We start from the raw sequence: 18,339 nt of genomic DNA on the forward strand, positions 1-18,339 counted from the left end.
CTTGCAGCTCTCGGAGCCCTGAGGGTACCCACTGTCTCTGCAACCCCTTCCCACCTTCACAGGGCTTTGGTTGCTGACACTGTGCCTGGGATGAGCCTGCTGTGACAGGACCACATGAGAAGAAGCTGGGGGCAACCTTGGAAGCTTCTGCCCCTTGGCTCAGCAGCCACATTTAAGCTCAGGCTCTAAGAGTGGGGTTCCTCCCTGAACTGTGCTGTAGGTATGTCCATGCCGGGCCATGGACCTCACTCACCCTGACCTGCCTTGTTGAGACAACCACACCAAAGGGACACAGGTTGCAGTCCCCTCCTGATTTGTGACTGTCACAGATGGAAATAAAAACACAATGACTGTTAATGCTCCCTCTGTGGGATTTAAAAGGGGACAAAATACACATCTGCTTGAATAAAGATTTATTTCATGTCTCATAGAAAAATCATTAGTGCCATCAAACAAGGCTTTACAAGATAAAGAATATAAAGGAAAAGACACATACAAATTGTAATACAATCACTGCTCCCTCACCATATTACACACAATATTCCTTACAGTTGCACACTTAGGAACTAATTACTGCCATTCGCAATTAGCAGACATTTCAGTTGCAAGATTGATCCCTGTTTTTAAAGCTAAATCCTGCCCTCCTTTACTTAGGCAAGTTCTTGGGGCTCTTCTGAAGAGCTCAGCTTGACTAAGTAGAAGACTGGACTTGGTTTGTAACCATCTCAGCTACTACACTTACGTGCAACTGCAGAGCATAATCCTCTTTTTACTCTTGGCTCCACTCAGCTAATAGAGTTAATATAATAAAGTCCCCTATATTAAAAAAAGAGTTCCATTTACTGAATTTAGCTGGTCTGATAAATGTAGAAATAATCTGAAATATCACGTGTTGACGTTTGTAATTACCTGGTAGTGTCTTTCTGGTAGTCACAGTTAATGTTGCTTTATAGTTTTCTAACTAATGCATTTCACATTCTCTTAGGCAGTTGTTTCACGATAAAGAACAAGTTATAAAGAGTCCTTTCCTTGAAAAACCTGAGAAATGTACCAGCTTTATTCAGATGTGGTACTTGAGCATATAAGGTACTACAAAACAGAGCTGAGGTACAAGGCTGAATTCTTCCTAAGCTTCAAATCCCCACTGATGTTCAGAGAGTTTGGAAGCTGTGCAATAGAGGAGAGTTGTATTTGATTGTCTCATCTCGGTTCCTTTTTTGGACATCACACAAAACCACTGAGCAAAATTTTCACCAAGTGTGCAGCAAAGAAAAGACCCAAAAAAAAGAAAAAAGGCATCACAGTGTATAGACTGCAACTGCTGTTACCACGTTATGTCAACATCAATAGGTTTCTCATATACATTCATCTGCTGTTTGATTTCTAGCACCATTAAAATATCCAACAAGACAGAAAGAAACTACTCTCTTCACTAAGGTAATGCCAAACTACCTCTGGACTCAAAGGGAGAATTCTATCAGTAGCTACAGAAAAAGCCAGATGATGGAAAGGAAACATTAAGTTTTACATTCTTTTAAATAGAAAAAAAATGGCTGTCTGCATCTCCTATCTGTCTGCTGACTCCAGCTACTCTTAGACAAAATCCTGGAGGACATATAAAGTTGAATTTGAAAAAAACAGAAAGTGGAATCAGCACTAAACTGTGCCCTCCAAACTTACTTACTTCACCTGATATTTGCAATGCAGAGTTTTACACTGCATCCTTGTATTTATGTAGACATCACAAGGCATAAGCACTCCCAAACAACATTGAACGTATAAGAGAAACAGCGTCACAAATGGGATATAAATGTGCTTTTTAGGCAAAAATGTCTCTTTGCTATCATACCTCCTTATGATGTTGTTTTTTTCCAAATGACCAAATAGTCCCTGTCAAGAACTGTCAAGTACATGCACATATTTACAACAAACCCAAGATCAGAAATCTCATTTGTTAAATCATTTGGAAAGGGTAAGATTTTATAAGGAATGTACTGAAGCCTCTAGTGCTATCATAGTCCACAACATTTTACAAAGATAACTCTTACATTTTAAAATACATGAATACAGTGTTTTTCCTGTAATAACCTGATTATTTCCCAGTTTATAAGCACAATCAAGACCTCTTCCCTGGAAGAAAAATGCTTTTTTTTCCTGTAGCTTGCCTTAAAATGTGATACACAACAATTATTATGTTACAGAATGTAAATTTTTATATTAATGGTCCAACAGCACAGAAGAAACACAGGATAAATCATTGTAAAGGAAGAGAACTGTTCTGGCTTTCTGTCACGTGCAGATTAAATTCTGGAATGCTGGCAAGTAATTCCACTTATAAATAGCAACACCGCACCTTTGACACAACGCTCAATCAAAAAAATAGATTTGCTCAAACGGAGAAAATGTTCCTGTATAAATTGGAGTATAATTATAAATCAATTCTTTTGTTTCCTCATCTTCACTGGGGAAATGGTGTAGGCTCTTCCGGGCTGTAAAACATTGTAAAAGTACAGATCAGTTCACCCTTACCCTCTTTGACAGTATCTTTCTCAAGAAAGTAAGTTATTATTAAATAGAATTACAGTAACTACTACGTGAAGAACTGTGAAGATACATCTTCAGAAAGCTGGTTACCCCAGTATTTTATTACGGGGGTGTTACATCCAATTTCTCACAGGGGAGGGAGAAATTTTATTACTAATTTAAAGCCAAGACTGCAAAAAAAAATATATATTTATTCATGAGATATTGGCAGTACCTACCAGAGACACCAGTACTTGTAACACTAAAAGAAATGCAGAGTATCAGCCTACTGAAAGCTGCAGTGTCAGCCTGGACTGTGCTGGTGAGGGCAACAAAACCTGAATCCTCCTCTGGTTTATCGTGTTGATCAGAGTTATCAGCCTACTGAAAGCTGCAGTGTCAGCCTGGACTGTGCTGGTGAGGGCAACAAAACCTGAATCCTCCTCTGGTTTATCGTGTTGACAACTCTACACAAATTAACATGGATCGACATGAAAATGATATTTCACTAGAATGGTTTAGTTATTAAGTGACCATAGATAAGTATATTTTTACCAGCTGAAAGCAGTTCACATTTTTCACCCTGTGGTTTATTTGCAAAGTTAAGGAAGACACTCTGCCTTAATTAGCTAAAAACATGGAATACTCATTGCAATGTAACAATATGAATCACTCAGTAGGAGCAGCTGTACACAGACTGGAGAGGTAATGCAGAGTAACACATGATTTGCTATGTAGACACATACAGCTGCCTGACACAAGGTTGTTCTACTACAACTGAAGGTCCACAGATCCAAAAATGACTTTTTTTGTGTGTATACATATATATAAAAAGCCACATGCACTGTGGGTCTCACCAGGACTTGCAAGCAGAGCTGGCACTTACTTTGCCACATTTACTTGGATAAAGGCCTGTGCAACCTCACTTCTGCCCGTAACACAGTGTGCAGACAGATACTAAAGAATGTGGCAAACAAAACTAGAAAACATGCATAACAGTGTGCAGACAGATACTAGAGAATGTGGCAAACAAAACTAGAAAACATGCTGCATTCTTGTATTAGAGAAAAAAAAAAAAAAGACTTATACTAATACTATGCTTTCTCCTATTTTCCCCTTTATTTTTGTCTAAGTCTCTCATAAGTACCCAATCAAAATTCTTAAAATAAAGCTTATGGACACTGACAAAGAATTTTATGTGATTTTGCTGCCTCTTCACAAAGCAGAGTAGAACTACATTATGCAAAAGAGCCTTAAACTTGTATGAAGCGCAACTTTTATTTCTATACCCTCACTGACCAGGTCAGCACAAGTTGTATTTCTTTAAATCACTGTCTGCTTTCTCCAATTAGGTGAGTCTTGATTAGAGATGAACTCGAGAGACCAAACTCAATTAGGTTATTGATTATGTTCTTCATAGTCCAAATCAATCTTGTGGGATGATTTCAGAAATAGTCCATTTAAAATATGAAAATGGTATTTCAGCAGAAGGGTTTAGTAAGTATAAATAAAGGAATAAAAAAAGCTGGATCCCTTCCAATACTCTTGCATTTATATCCTGCTTATTTATAGCAAATAGACCAGAAGTGTCATAAATTATCAAAATTTTACATATTAAGTTACTTCCAGCTTCCTAGGCTATAAACAAACAAATTAGAAGCTCTGTAAAATTCAAAAACTTATTGTGCTGTCTAGAGTATACAACTTGGGCACTATATTGCACCCCTTTGATATATCCACATACTGCCCAAGCAGCATTCATCACCTCGGTGCAGATATTTTGCAAGCAAAAACTGAGAATACACTGAATGACTTTAACTCAGTTTGGAACTGAAGAAACCTCTGGAATTATGAATGGAGTATTATTTTTTTTTATTTAATTATCTTTGTAGAAGGGAGGCTAAAAATGTTACACTGATCATTCAAAATGATAGAAAGTCACAGCACAAACCAGACTTTTGAGCCAGCTTACTGAAAAGAGTTTGTGGAATGCCTGGCCTTTTGATGTCACTTTTACTAAGCCATTCTATTTCTAGTATCCCTTGGTTTTTTTATAAGCCTATAAAGCTTGCAGAGTAATCTTCTCAGAAAGCAGTAAGAGGTACTGAACTTTGACAACCGAAAAAGAGCTCTGTCTTCTTCAAAGATTTTCACCGACCTTTCACTCTAAAAACTGACATTTATAGATTATAAACTTTTTTACCTTCATTAACGAAGAAGTCAGCTATATAATAGGCTGCTTTTACAGCTGATGGAGAATGTGGAATGCCAGGTGAATTCTTCCACTCAAAAAGGTTTTTCTCTGGGTGCCACTGGACACCATAAATTGGGTATTGATACGCTGCAACAAACACAAAGCACGTAAGCAAGGTCTATACTTTAAGAATTATATGCTTATTCTAACTGCAAAAGAAACTCAAAGGATAAGCTATAAAAATACTTCACTCATCAACAGTTTCACAGAGTCTTAAATAGCAAGTTGAAAGGCACAGCAGAACTGAAGGACCTGGACTGTGCTGGTGAGGGCAACAAAACCTGAATCCTCCTCTGGTTTATCGTGTTGACAACTCTACACAAATTAACATGGATCGACATGAAAATGATATTTCACTAGAATGGTTTAGTTATTAAGTGACCATAGATAAGTATATTTTTACCAGCTGAAAGCAGTTCACATTTTTCACCCTGTGGTTTATTTGCAAAGTTAAGGAAGACACTCTGCCTTAATTAGCTAAAAACATGGAATACTCATTGCAATGTAACAATATGAATCACTCAGTAGGAGCAGCTGTACACAGACTGGAGAGGTAATGCAGAGTAACACATGATTTGCTATGTAGACACATACAGCTGCCTGACACAAGGTTGTTCTACTACAACTGAAGGTCCACAGATCCAAAAATGACTTTTTTTGTGTGTATACATATATATAAAAAGCCACATGCACTGTGGGTCTCACCAGGACTTGCAAGCAGAGCTGGCACTTACTTTGCCACATTTACTTGGATAAAGGCCTGTGCAACCTCACTTCTGCCCATAACAGTGTGCAGACAGATACTAGAGAATGTGGCAAACAAAACTAGAAAACATGCTGCATTCTTGTATTAGAGAAAAAAAAAAAAAAGACTTATACTAATACTATGCTTTCTCCTATTTTCCCCTTTATTTTTGTCTAAGTCTCTCATAAGTACCCAATCAAAATTCTTAAAATAAAGCTTATGGACACTGACAAAGAATTTTATGTGATTTTGCTGCCTCTTCACAAAGCAGAGTAGAACTACATTATGAAAAAGAGCCTTAAACTTGTATGAAGAGCAACTTTTATTTCTATACCCTCACTGACCAGGTCAGCACAAGTTGTATTTCTTTAAATCACTGTCTGCTTTCTCCAATTAGGTGAGTCTTGATTAGAGATGAACTCGAGAGACCAAACTCAATTAGGTTATTGATTATGTTCTTCATAGTCCAAATCAATCTTGTGGGATGATTTCAGAAATAGTCCATTTAAAATATGAAAATGGTATTTCAGCAGAAGGGTTTAGTAAGTATAAATAAAGGAATAAAAAAAGCTGGATCCCTTCCAATACTCTTGCATTTATATCCTGCTTATTTATAGCAAATAGACCAGAAGTGTCATAAATTATCAAAATTTTACATATTAAGTTACTTCCAGCTTCCTAGGCTATAAACAAACAAATTAGAAGCTCTGTAAAATTCAAAAACTTATTGTGCTGTCTAGAGTATACAACTTGGGCACTATATTGCACCCCTTTGATATATCCACATACTGCCCAAGCAGCATTCATCACCTCGGTGCAGATATTTTGCAAGCAAAAACTGAGAATACACTGAATGACTTTAACTCAGTTTGGAACTGAAGAAACCTCTGGAATTATGAATGGAGTATTATTTTTTTTTATTTAATTATCTTTGTAGAAGGGAGGCTAAAAATGTTACACTGATCATTCAAAATGATAGAAAGTCACAGCACAAACCAGACTTTTGAGCCAGCTTACTGAAAAGAGTTTGTGGAATGCCTGGCCTTTTGATGTCACTTTTACTAAGCCATTCTATTTCTAGTATCCCTTGGTTTTTTTATAAGCCTATAAAGCTTGCAGAGTAATCTTCTCAGAAAGCAGTAAGAGGTACTGAACTTTGACAACCGAAAAAGAGCTCTGTCTTCTTCAAAGATTTTCACCGACCTTTCACTCTAAAAACTGACATTTATAGATTATAAACTTTTTTACCTTCATTAACGAAGAAGTCAGCTATATAATAGGCTGCTTTTACAGCTGATGGAGAATGGGGAATGCCAGGTGAATTCTTCCACTCAAAAAGGTTTTTCTCTGGGTGCCACTGGACACCATAAATTGGGTATTGATACGCTGCAACAAACACAAAGCACGTAAGCAAGGTCTATACTTTAAGAATTATATGCTTAGTCTGACTGCAAAAGAAACTCAAAGGATAAGCTATAAAAATACTTCACTCATCAACAGTTTCACAGAGTCTTAAATAGCAAGTTGAAAGGCACAGCAGAACTGAAGGAAAAAAATGGATATTCTAAAAGAAGGGCTGCATTCCATGCAAGAAGATTTTTGTCCATCATAGAATCATAGAATTGCCCAGGCCGGAAGGGACCTCCAAAGGTCATCTAGTCCGACCTCCCCGCAGTCAGCAGGGACCCCCCCAACTAGACCAGGTTGCCCAGGGCCTTGTCGAGCCTCTCCTTGAATATCTCCAGGGATGGGGCCTCAACCACCTCCCTGGGCAACCTGTTCCAGTGCTCCACCACCCTCACAGTAAAGAACCCTCTCCTATCTCCAATCTAAATCTGTTCCCCTCCAGCTTAAAGCCATTGCCCCTCGTCCTGTCACTGCAGGCCCTTCTAAACAGGTTCTCCCCAGCCTTCCTGTTATTCACTTTTATTGGATTATTCATTTCAGAATTAATATTTATATATTAAAAAATAATGCTACGAATGTATCGGTCTCAAAACTTCCTATCTACAGCCAACATCACTCAACCCAAAATATTCACAGCCACATGGGGTATCCCTGGCAGTTCCATGGGTCAGATCCAAGGCCAGGATCTCCCTGATAGCCCAGTAGATCCAGGGGCAGCCTCCATTTACTCTGTGCCAGGCCTGACACACCAAGGGGAAGCCAGTCCTTAACTCTCTTCCAGCAGCTGATGACCGCTCCACGATAAGCCGCTCGCAGGCACGGGGAGATGTCTGTCATTAGCCTAATCAGGTTTTCTGATCAAAGTGCTGTTCCTCTGCTCTGGAGGACAGCCAGCTTGCCTCATGGAAGAATCCCATGGGCCTTACTGCAGAGCTGTTAGTAGTGCACTGATTTGAGATAAACCACTCCCTAAAGAGCCAGCTCGTTTCCTGAGCTGAGCGAGCCTGGAGCAAAACACACTCGAGGCAACTTCACACCACAGCACTCAAATATTCCTAACAGGCTAAAGCATAACAGCATATCTGGAAGGGGAACAAGTGGGTGAGGGAAATAATTAATTAGGCTCTCAGATATGTACCCAAAAGATAAAATGCAAACAGAGTACAGGCACAAGTTGGAACATAAGAGGTTCCACTCAAATATGAGGAGAAACTTCTTCACGGTGAGGGTGCCAGAGCCCTGGAACAGGCTGCCCAGGGAGGGTGTGGAGTCCCCTTCCTTGGAGATTTTCAAGACCCGCCTGGATGCTCCTGAGTAACATGCTCTAGCTCTAGGCAATCCTGCTTCAGCAGGGGAGTTGGACTAGATGATCTCTATGGTCCCTTCCAACTCTAAAATTCAGTGAAATTCAGTTCCTCACAGCCAGAGCACCGGCAGGGCTGATGCTCACCCTGCTATTGGGACAGCAAGCTCGTGGTACAAATTACATCAATGTCAAAGCACCTCAAAAGAACTAGTTTGTTACAGTCACAGTTGACAAAGGGAATTCATTTCCCTACCTTCCATGGTAGATATAAACTCCACTTCACCATCCGTGTTAGTGGTCAGAACATTATAGAAATTACGAAGCTTTTCGTTCTTGGTGAAATTCTGTCACAAGGAAGGGGAAAAAAAAAAAATACATATGTTATTTGCTGACTTATTTCTAGGTTTAACAGACCAAATGCATCTGTGTTCAGGAAATAAAATGATCAAATACCTCCATGGAGAGGCTCCACTTATGAAAGTTTGATGTCAATGGCTCAGTAGCAAACGCGTGTAATACATCACCAGGGAAGTTCCTGAATAATCTACTGTTTTTTGCACCTATTACAATGAAAAATGAAAAAAGGATATTGTCCATTACCCGAGTTGCTAACAGATGGACTAATAACTGAACAGGAGACAAATTTAATAGAATACTGTATTAAAGTAAACTTTTTTTCTGTAGTATAACTTTATGATTTTAGAATAGGTGGCAAGGAAAAAAAAAATAAATCAAAAATAAATCAGTGAAATAACAGGTTTCCAATATGCTATTACCACTGTCCTCCAGTCTTGACCCAGAGAGGAGCCAACAAGTTTCCACTAAAACAAGCATCATTCTTTACCACTCATTTCAGTCACCTTCCCATTCACAAGGAGTACAAGTGACAGAATTTGTGAATGCTCCATGGTCAACAGATGGATTACTCACAAATTAAATGATAAAGTACCAACAGAGGCCACATTTTACCAGTGTTGCTGAGTGGCACAGCTCTATCTTAAGGGATCTCTCTGATTTCAACCCTGAGCAAGTGGGACGGTGATGTTAATATTCATTATTAGGAAAGATGAGATTTGAAAAATTTAAAATCACCTGCTCTTCGAGTTTGATAGGTTTTGGACCCAGGAACAGTTCAACTTGGTAACAAAAAGGGATCTAAATCCACATTATTTCTGTAGGTCCAAATTATCAACTGACTCAAGGAGCCACAACTGTGGTTTTTGCTGACTGCTGTTAGTTCCACGTGGCTCGTGCTCACATCTCTGCTTTCAAGTGACAGAGTTGTGCTGCCTTTTTTTTATAAAGTCATGGCAACTTAGTAAGAAAGAATTTAACAGGATAATCATCAGAAACCTCCCAAATATTCTTCCCTGCATATTTATCACAACTAAAACACAACACCCCTCAGCAAAACTCAGACACGAGACGTAATGGATTTTTCACCTGAGGTGAAGTTCAGAGGGAGGGCAAACCCTTGTGTCTTGGTGTTAACAAGTAAAACTTTGCCGCTTGTGAGATACGTAAGCTCCTCGTGTCCAAGGCATGTTCCCCATACTGGGAAATAATCTCCTTTGTCGTTTGCCTTCAAAATAAAAAACAACAGCATCACAAAAAAGTACTAAAGATTTACAGAAAGAAGACTGAAGAGGACTTCCTACTCTTTCTGCTTGCTCTTGTGTAGCTGAGAAGCAAACCTACTACAGCAGTACAAATTGCCACCAGAGGAATTGTAACAGTTCAATTACAACTGAAATAACCACTGACTCCCTTAGTTTTTCTCCTACAATATGATGGCTAGGGGATATACACATGCCTATTAAAGCAGTAAACTCACCCTAATGTTGATATTAATTTGATTGTTCTGTTCTATGAATAAGTAATGTCGAGAGCAGCCTAAAGAGAAACCACAAAACGACAGCGTTTCTATAAAAAAGGCAATAGGAAGAAGGGACATAAATCAATCTGTCACCATTTGGAAAGTCTATTCATTACAATTCACACTTTTATTTGAAGCACTTTATGGTCCCTTTACAGCAAGGGCCCTTTACAACGTCCATATGCCTTTGCCCACCCATCTGTATTAAGAAAACATAAATCCTGTTACTAGCATGGCTAGGGCATTAAGGGACATACTGATGTGCCTTTTTAACTAGCAGGTCTGGACCTGTGTTCCAGAAAGATAAATGTTGAGTTTAAACAACATAAAAAAGGGATAATCGTTTTCAAAAGAATAAAAATTGGCAGGTGAGTGCAAAAACGAGAGAAGAAAGCAAAAGGGAGAAAAGGAAAGCAAAAAGAGCAATCAGCTTCTTGTCGCTTAACAAAGCACAGTGCATGCACACAGTAGAAATTTGCATTTTTGTGTGGTTTATTCCTGATCGTAAGGGTATGTTAGAGGCTGGAATGTTTCAGAACTCTTGTTTTGGTGAAATCTGAGTAGCCTTTCTTAACTTGTTTTCTAAACATTTTTAAGTTATGCATAAAACCCCACCCCACGTCCAGCCCCCGAAGAGCTGCTTCTTAAAAGTCATTTTTGAGAAAGCTGAAATTACAGGCTTGGAATAAAAATGTTACCCTGCTGCATTACTGTGAAATGGTAATAAAAGGCAATATAAGCACTTCTTGGAGCAAAACATGGAAGATTTGCAGAAAGAAGGCTAATAGTACTGCAGGGTCTTCATGACCACCCATCACACACGGCTAGAGACACAGGACTTGCAACTCCACTGTCTTTCTTTTATGTAAGGGAGGAATAAAACCACTAATGGCAAAAAAATGGACTACAGTTTAAGTACAATTACAACTAAACTGTAAACTTTTTGTGCCCCTGCCCTTTTTTTTAAATAAACATTAGCTTGGAGGCTAAGCGTAGATTGAAAAACAGCCAAGACATCACATTTTAAAAACTAATTTAAAAGCTAAGAACAGTATTTCAATGTAGGTTTTTGTGTGGCTAATAAATTTCTATTGACTTGTATTGGGATTAGTTTTCACGTCTTGATGTTAAAGCAGAGTGAGACCAAGCCATTTCCCATCGTGAACGTTTGAAAATGAAGAGAAAAGGAGACCTCACACACTTTAAATAAAAAAAAATTCAGTCAGTTCTGTACCTGCTAATATAATCTGTCATAATATAACAGTCACTGTTGTAGCTCACTTTATATTAGTGAAACTGCCAATATTTTATAGTGTTGACTAGGTCTCAAAAGACGAAGATCAGAATACACAACCATCACAAACAACAGAAACAAATCCAGCTTATTATTATGGGTTAACTATGATGAACCCAAAAATATTTTCTGCCTTTCACTCACCTGAAGTGCACGTACCACCTAAGAAACCTGTCTCTCCCATCATAAAATTACGACAGAAGCAATTCAGTTGATCGTTGTGAAACGTCAACAGAATTTTGCAAGAGTTCTGCAAACCACAAGAAACCCTCCTCCCGACAGCGAAGAGCGAGACACAGGCTGCACTTGACACAGCCAGCAGTTTCCAAGAGACAAAGGAGATTAATTGTCTTACATAAAAGCCAGAGAGTTCTTTGCAAGATTCAGGTTGAAGGCACAGACTTAACAATCACCACGAATAAAGACAAAGACAGACAAAAGAATATACGACATCGGTGCCCTGAGGATTGAAGAGTAGGAAGGGTAATTAGCGACTTGCAGCAGCTGATTGGTCCTGTGAATGCCACTGCCTTCCCTGCTGCTTCTGCACTGCCCTGCAGCCAGGGCAGAAGAGGAATTCCTCACTGCCAAGGAGCACTTCTACCATGGTAACACAGAATCGAAATGACATCGGTGCCCTGGGGATTGAAGAGTAGGAAAGGTAATTAGTGACTTGCAGCAGCTGACTGGTCCTGTGAATGCCACTGCCTTCCCTGCTGCTTCTGCACTGCCCTGCAGCCAGGGCAGAAGAGGAATTCCTCACTGCCAAGGAGCACTTCTACCATGGTAACACAGAATCATACAATGTTTTGGGCTGGAAGGCACCTTAAAGATCATCGGTACAATGTTTTGGGCTGGAAGGCACCTTGAAGATCATCGAATCTTTAAGGTTCAACAGTTTAAGCACTACTCGTGACTGGCTCTAGAATTGGGCAAAGTTTTTCAAAGTATGACTTCTGTGACAATTTTAATCAACACTAGCTGAAAGTAAAATAAATCAGTAGAGAGGAAAGAAAGGAAGAAAATTTACATTTTTACTCAACCTGAATACAGAAGATCCTTAACAAATCTTAAGGATTGTATATAAAGCTCAGTGAATCTCCACTCCTTCCCACAATGCAAATTTTACTTCAAAATGTGTTGATTACTATCTGAAAAAAACCACCTCTCTTGCTCTAAGAAAATTAAATCTTCAAGAAGGATCCAGAACCTTCCTGGTGTTCTTGGAAAGAAATAGCTTTCCCATAAATTCAATCTTTTCTTAATAAAGCTAATGACATATAAATGTTACAAAATAATTAATATAACCTTTCAAGTGTTCTTCCCACCTTTTTCATGTTATAAATTAAGCTAGTGCTTATTTTTAAAATCTGTTCTATTTATAGTTACCAATGCAACGAAATAGGTAAAATGGTATAACATACTAATGTAGATCCCTTACCTGCACCTCCAAAGATACATTTAAATCTACTTATAGATAAGTGAGAATAAACGTGTTTCACTAGCTGTAACATATATTTGGAGGGAGGCCTAAATGTCATATTATTGTGAATTGGTTTCTTTGAGAGTCTCTCTAGAATTCCTTCTGAGTCTAAACTTTAGTTGTGAGACTTCTACAAATGATCACATTTATGTTATCTCTTTGTTCAACGTTTAATGGTAATGGACATTCTGGGCTTTTGGAAGGAATTATTCTTACTTTATTGCAAGTCCCACACAGCCACAAAGCTGTAGGTACAATGAATGAATGATACTGTTCTCACCCCAAAGATCTTGGGAGTTTAAGACCATGACACAACACAGAACAGGAGAGGGTGTCAGAAGCCTGAATCTTAAGATAGGAAATGATTCTTTATCAGAAGCCAGCAATCAGCTACTTATTATCTGGCTCACAGTTAGCACACTGAATGCCAATGGAAAACTACGAAAATATGAGCCTCCCTGTCATTTTGATCTCTGAGCAGTGACAATAACAAGAACAGACTGTTCCTTAGTAATTACCTCTAATGCCTTGTGGTAAAATATCTTAGCAACCCTGGAATATTCTGAAGTCTTAAGATCCACACCACCTCCTGGAAAAAGTACCCTGAAAGGCAACATCCAAGAATCTGATTAGCAACGGTGATCAAAGTGAAACCTGGACAACGTGCACAGAGAAAGGAGTGACAGTGGTTTTAAGGGGAGGATCCAGGTCTAGGTTAAGACATCCACATTTCAGAAATCTACAGACAGGAATCTAAAGTTCCCTTATGGACAGCAGGGAGCTAGTCAAGAAAGTCACTGGAGACTCGAACAGGTTTTCTAGAGAGGACACCCACCTGGTCAGTAGGTTGAACAGCCCTGGAGGCTTCACTGGCTGTACTTATTAGCACTCCATTAATTATGTGAGTTTAGACAGCTATCGTGCACACAAACAGCTAAGTTTAGGTGTCTTAGTTTTTAACTGAATCATATCCTAAATCTTCACGTTCTTCTACTGAAGAATGGTCACTATCACAAAGTAGTTACTGAGCCCAGTGCAACGTAAGGAAGGGGAGAGTAAACAGAAAATACACAAAACATACAGATTTCAGCTGGTATGCAAAAGGGTCTGTCAAATCCTGCCCTGACTCTTAGCTGGCTCTCCCTACCACTTTAAAATCCTGGCCCCAATCTTAATTCATCCTGTTCCATTTCAGTAAAGAAGAATTGTGGAAAATGAACATAGCTGAAGGTATTTTCAAAACAGGCCAGATTATAGATTTCTACAGAGATCTAGTTAGACAAAATAAGGTGATCCTTATATGGAAGTGGAAGAAAATTCACTTCACCTGTTCCTTTTGTTCAACCCCCAAAATGGCCAATATTAATTAGGAAAAACAATTGTCATTTCTCCTAACGCAAAAAGGAAATAACCCATTAAGTAGCAATGATAATGGCTTGACATTGTCCTACGCAGACTGAAATGCAGCTACCCATATTCCAGTATCTCTGATTAGAGCTGCTGATGTTCACTGTGAATTTCAAAGGAGTACATTCATAAAATTCTGTCTCTACTATAGTAAATTTCATGATTTCAAGAAGGTGGTCTTCAATGATAAATAATTTCCAACTGCAAAGAACCCAGAACCAAGCTCTTACAACATGAAAGATCAATATATCTCTTTCTTAGTCTAACTTTCCACAGAATGAAAAGTCCTTCCCTCCAGAGATTTTACTTGTTGTTTACACACAGCTACACGGTGGCAGCCATTAGCCAACAGGGTAACAGGAGGAAATACAGACCATCCTTAGTCACCTACATAGGACAAACCCAGCTGCCAGTAACTGCAAAGACAGAAGGATACGGGAACTGGATCTACTTGCCTAACACCCTCTTCTGCTTTGAGGGAGAAAGAAATGGGAGACCCCATTGGTCTTCTGGCACCCAAAGAGAGGCTGGCAGCCATGAGAAAGGGATGAAATAATTCATTTTGCCTCCAACATGAGAAGCCACAAAGTGTCACCATCTTATCCTTGCTGGTTACCACAAGACTGTAGAGACCGATGTCTTAAGAGAACAGGGCGTGCCGAAGAGGTCAATGCTCTCCCCAGACACCCACAGGTCTAAATTTGCAAGCTCTACACCTGTTGATTAGCATTCTAGTACATGCATAAGCTTAAAAAAAATATTCATGGTTTAAGATGCTCATCTTGTGACTACAAGTAGCGCAATCACATGCTGTGGCTCACACACCATCAAGCCTGAGAAGCTTGATGGTTAAATCAGCTGATTTAACTCTTCTAGAGCGCGCCGTAGCACAAGGCAAACATAAAAGGTTTCGACTTGCCTTAGTCCACAATTAAAATGCCTCAAATTAGATCACACTATCCCACATTTAAAATGCAGGAAGAACGCGTGGGTGGACAGTTGCCACAGGTCAGCTGAAAAGTTAGAAAGGCCTAAGCCACAGAATCCCAACAAGCCAGACAGACCATTCAAGTAGCAAGAGAGAAAGCACGGAAAGAGAAAAGAATCATTTCATAGAATCATAGAATCGTCTAGGTTGGAAGAGACCCTTGGGATCATCGAGTCCAACCATCTACCCTACTCTACAAAGTCCTCCCCTACACCATGTCCCTTAGCACTGCATCTAAATGGCCCTTAAACACAGCCAGGGATGGTGACTCCACCACCTCCCTGGGCAGCCTGTTCCAATGCCCGAACCCTCTTTCAGTGAAAAATTCTTTCCTAATGTTCAATCTAAACCTACCCTGTTGGAGCTTGAAGGGTAGAAGAGATGGGAAATCAGAAACTTCTATGATAGAGGAGAAACGGAGAAGGCTGGAACAGGGAAGAAGGGGTAGGAACAGTGATGAAACTCACAGCAAGTCCTATTAAATACCGAAATTAAGGTGATCACTCAAATGAGGAAGAGGAAACATTTAAGCAAGAGGAAGCAGGGTATTTCATTTCTAAAGCTGCTAACCGCTGTAACGCCGCTTCTGTGTGCCTGAAGACAAGCACAGGAGAATGCCAAGAGGAGCCCTGGCACTGCTGTGGATTATCTGACACGTGCTCCTCCAGAAAGAAAAGGCAGCAGACACATCAAATGAAACAGTGCTCTCTGTCTTAGAGCCTATTTACATGTCTGCAGTGCTCGGCACAACCTCCCAGGAGAGCAGAAAGACAGTGTACTCGATAGTACGACAGAGCTCAAAACCAGAACTATCACATCTTTCAACAGAAAAATCAGTGCTGAAAACTTACCCATTAATAGAGTGGAATATTTTATCATACACTTCATCTGTAAGATTTAATCTGAAACACCAAGAAAATAGTTAAAGAACACCGATGAAATATACATATTTAACCACCAAAATGTCATCCTTATTGAACGGAAACACAGAAAATGTGTAGAAAGCATGCTTTAAAAAGAGTAAAATAGTCCCAAATCAAATGAAACATTGCACTCGAAACAGCTCTAGTAGAGACTGAGAATCCACAAGACCACAAGTAGAAGCCTATCTGGAGCAGTTCAGGATTAGGTACCCTCAGACCCCTCTGCAGACACTCACTAAATTTAACATTTACATGAGTAGAGTGGTTAATATTTCCTGTGGACCGGCAACTCCGGTTTCCAGTTGACTCCAAGAAGGGCAGAGCTGCATACAGCAGGTCACACCCATCCTCCAGAAAAGATATACTCGAGAGGTGGAAAGATGAAAAAGACCTCAGCACCAGCAAAACATCAGCAAACCAGCACGATGGCCACACTCACACAGAACAGATACACTTTTTGTGTTCAAAGCATCCAGCTTTGCTGCATTTAACTTAGTTGCCCGAATTAGAAGCCTTCGTTCATCTACGAAGCTTCTGGTCAGCAACCATTCTGAAAGCTCCACCAGCTACGTGAGGAACATTGGCTTCTGATTCAGGCACTTACCTGGTGTCCTTACTGGACTGTGTAGATACATCCTGTTGCGATTAGCATCATTTTTAACTTCTGACAATTATAATTTTAACATCTGACTTCAGCACATTTCCTATTTTATAAACAACTGTTGGCTGTGAAGCACTGTCAGTTGCGTTCCTCACTCTTGATACTTTTTACCCAACGACCAAAATACACCACCACATGGAGTTAGTGACCCATAGTTTGAGCAGAACTGGATTTTGATTTCTTCAAGAACTAATGATGGCTTTCCTCCATTAAATGAATTCTGAGACTACAGAATGTGATAGAAGACAATATGTGTATATATATAACTATGTGTGTTTGGGGGCACTATTAATTAGATTGAATATAGCTAATTTCAAAAACCACAGATGCAAATTATGGAACGTAATTTTACAGGCTTAAAAAAAAAGGGTATTTTTGAATATTTGAAGGTTATAAGAAGAAATAATAAAAATTTCATGTTCCGGTCTGCTTTTATTCCGATTTCTAAAACAGCTTGCAAATTGTGGAATCTTCAAACTGTCTTTGAGGAGCTCTAAACACACAGAAAAGCAGCACAACTGCTTGCTGTGCCTCTAAGACGATACCCTTATATCAAACCATTATTACCCACTTGTAAGGATATTAAAAAAATCTACCTTATTGGCACAACTCGGGCACCGGCGGATTCCAAAAACTTCACGTACGAAGCTGCAATATAAGAACTTCCAAATTTGTAGAACTTTTCGAAGCGCCATTCCTGTGACAATACCCCTGGCAGGTCCAAAATAAAGAAAGTTAGCACTACACAAAGAGCAAACGCTAAGCACCCAAAGGAAAACTAAACTCCCGTTTCCTATATGCCGGGTTACAGCGTTACATTTAAAGCCTGACAGAGTTACAAACAATTGAGACAACGGGGGGGCACCGATTCCGATGCCTGGTGACAAGGTAGCGAATACACACACACCATCAACCGTGCTGACTCGATTTTCCCTGCTTTAACTATTTAGGAGTACGGCTTCCCTTAAGAAAATATAACGTAACACCGTTTATAAAAGCTTTAACCCACCCTAGGCTGCAGGCGCCCTTGGATTCCACACAGAAGCCGGCAGGGTTGCAGGTCGGAGCCGTTCCCTCCCTCAGGACAGCGAAGGCGGAGAGCGAGGCCGCCCTGGGCCGGCCGGTAACCCCCGGGCAGCGGCCACCGGCAGCTGAGGGGCCACCGGCAGCTGAGGGACCGCCACCCTCCGGGCCCTCCCCACCTCCCCTTACCGATAATGGGTCTGTCGTTACGCTCCGCCGAGCCGCTCCGCAGGGAGGCTGCGACGGCGCCGCGGAGCAGGAGAAGGAGGACGGCAGCGGCTGCGAAGAGAGAAAGCCCTACGAGGCGCCCCATGGCCACGTCTCCCGTCAGCACGGACCGCTCCCGTCAGCGAGCGGCCCGCCAGCCCCGGTAAGGCCCGCCCGGTGCCGCGGGGCATGCTGGGAAATGTAGTTCCGGCGCGCTACGGCCTGTGTGGAAAAAATGGCGG

At 40.2% G+C, this 18,339-nt stretch overlaps 1 protein-coding gene across 1 annotated transcript; it reads right to left on the reverse strand.

Moving 5' to 3' along the window:
• Nucleotides 1-398: 398 nt before the first annotated feature.
• Nucleotides 399-18,246, reverse strand: LOC106886589 (gamma-glutamyl hydrolase-like). The gene is made up of 9 exons (XM_014939657.1): nucleotides 18,080-18,246; nucleotides 17,464-17,578; nucleotides 16,135-16,185; nucleotides 13,407-13,491; nucleotides 9,679-9,817; nucleotides 8,689-8,795; nucleotides 8,489-8,579; nucleotides 6,771-6,908; nucleotides 399-2,489 (listed from the first exon to the last, which is right to left on the reverse strand). Exons 1-9 carry the CDS (start codon nucleotides 18,201-18,203, stop codon nucleotides 2,368-2,370), a joined length of 972 nt encoding a protein of 323 aa, XP_014795143.1. The 5' UTR covers nucleotides 18,204-18,246; the 3' UTR covers nucleotides 399-2,367.
• Between the last annotated feature and the right edge of the window lie 93 nt (nucleotides 18,247-18,339).

The sequence above is a fragment of the Calidris pugnax genome, unplaced genomic scaffold (genome assembly GCF_001431845.1).
Source record: "Calidris pugnax isolate Ruff unplaced genomic scaffold, ASM143184v1 scaffold5, whole genome shotgun sequence".
NCBI classification, from domain to species: Eukaryota; Metazoa; Chordata; class Aves; order Charadriiformes; family Scolopacidae; genus Calidris; species Calidris pugnax.

Excerpts from the sequence above, each read along its gene's own strand:
- LOC106886589 (XM_014939657.1), bottom strand. The coding sequence starts at position 18,203 with ATGGGGCGCCTCGTAGGGCTTTCTCTCTTCGCAGCCGCTGCCGTCCTC. Across the intron at positions 16,186-17,463 it reads GCCCGAGTTGTGCCAATAAG|ATTAAATCTTACAGATGAAG; the intron begins GTAGATTTTTTT and ends TTGGTGTTTCAG. Across the intron at positions 8,580-8,688 it reads AGTGGAGCCTCTCCATGGAG|AATTTCACCAAGAACGAAAA; the intron begins GTATTTGATCAT and ends TCCTTGTGACAG.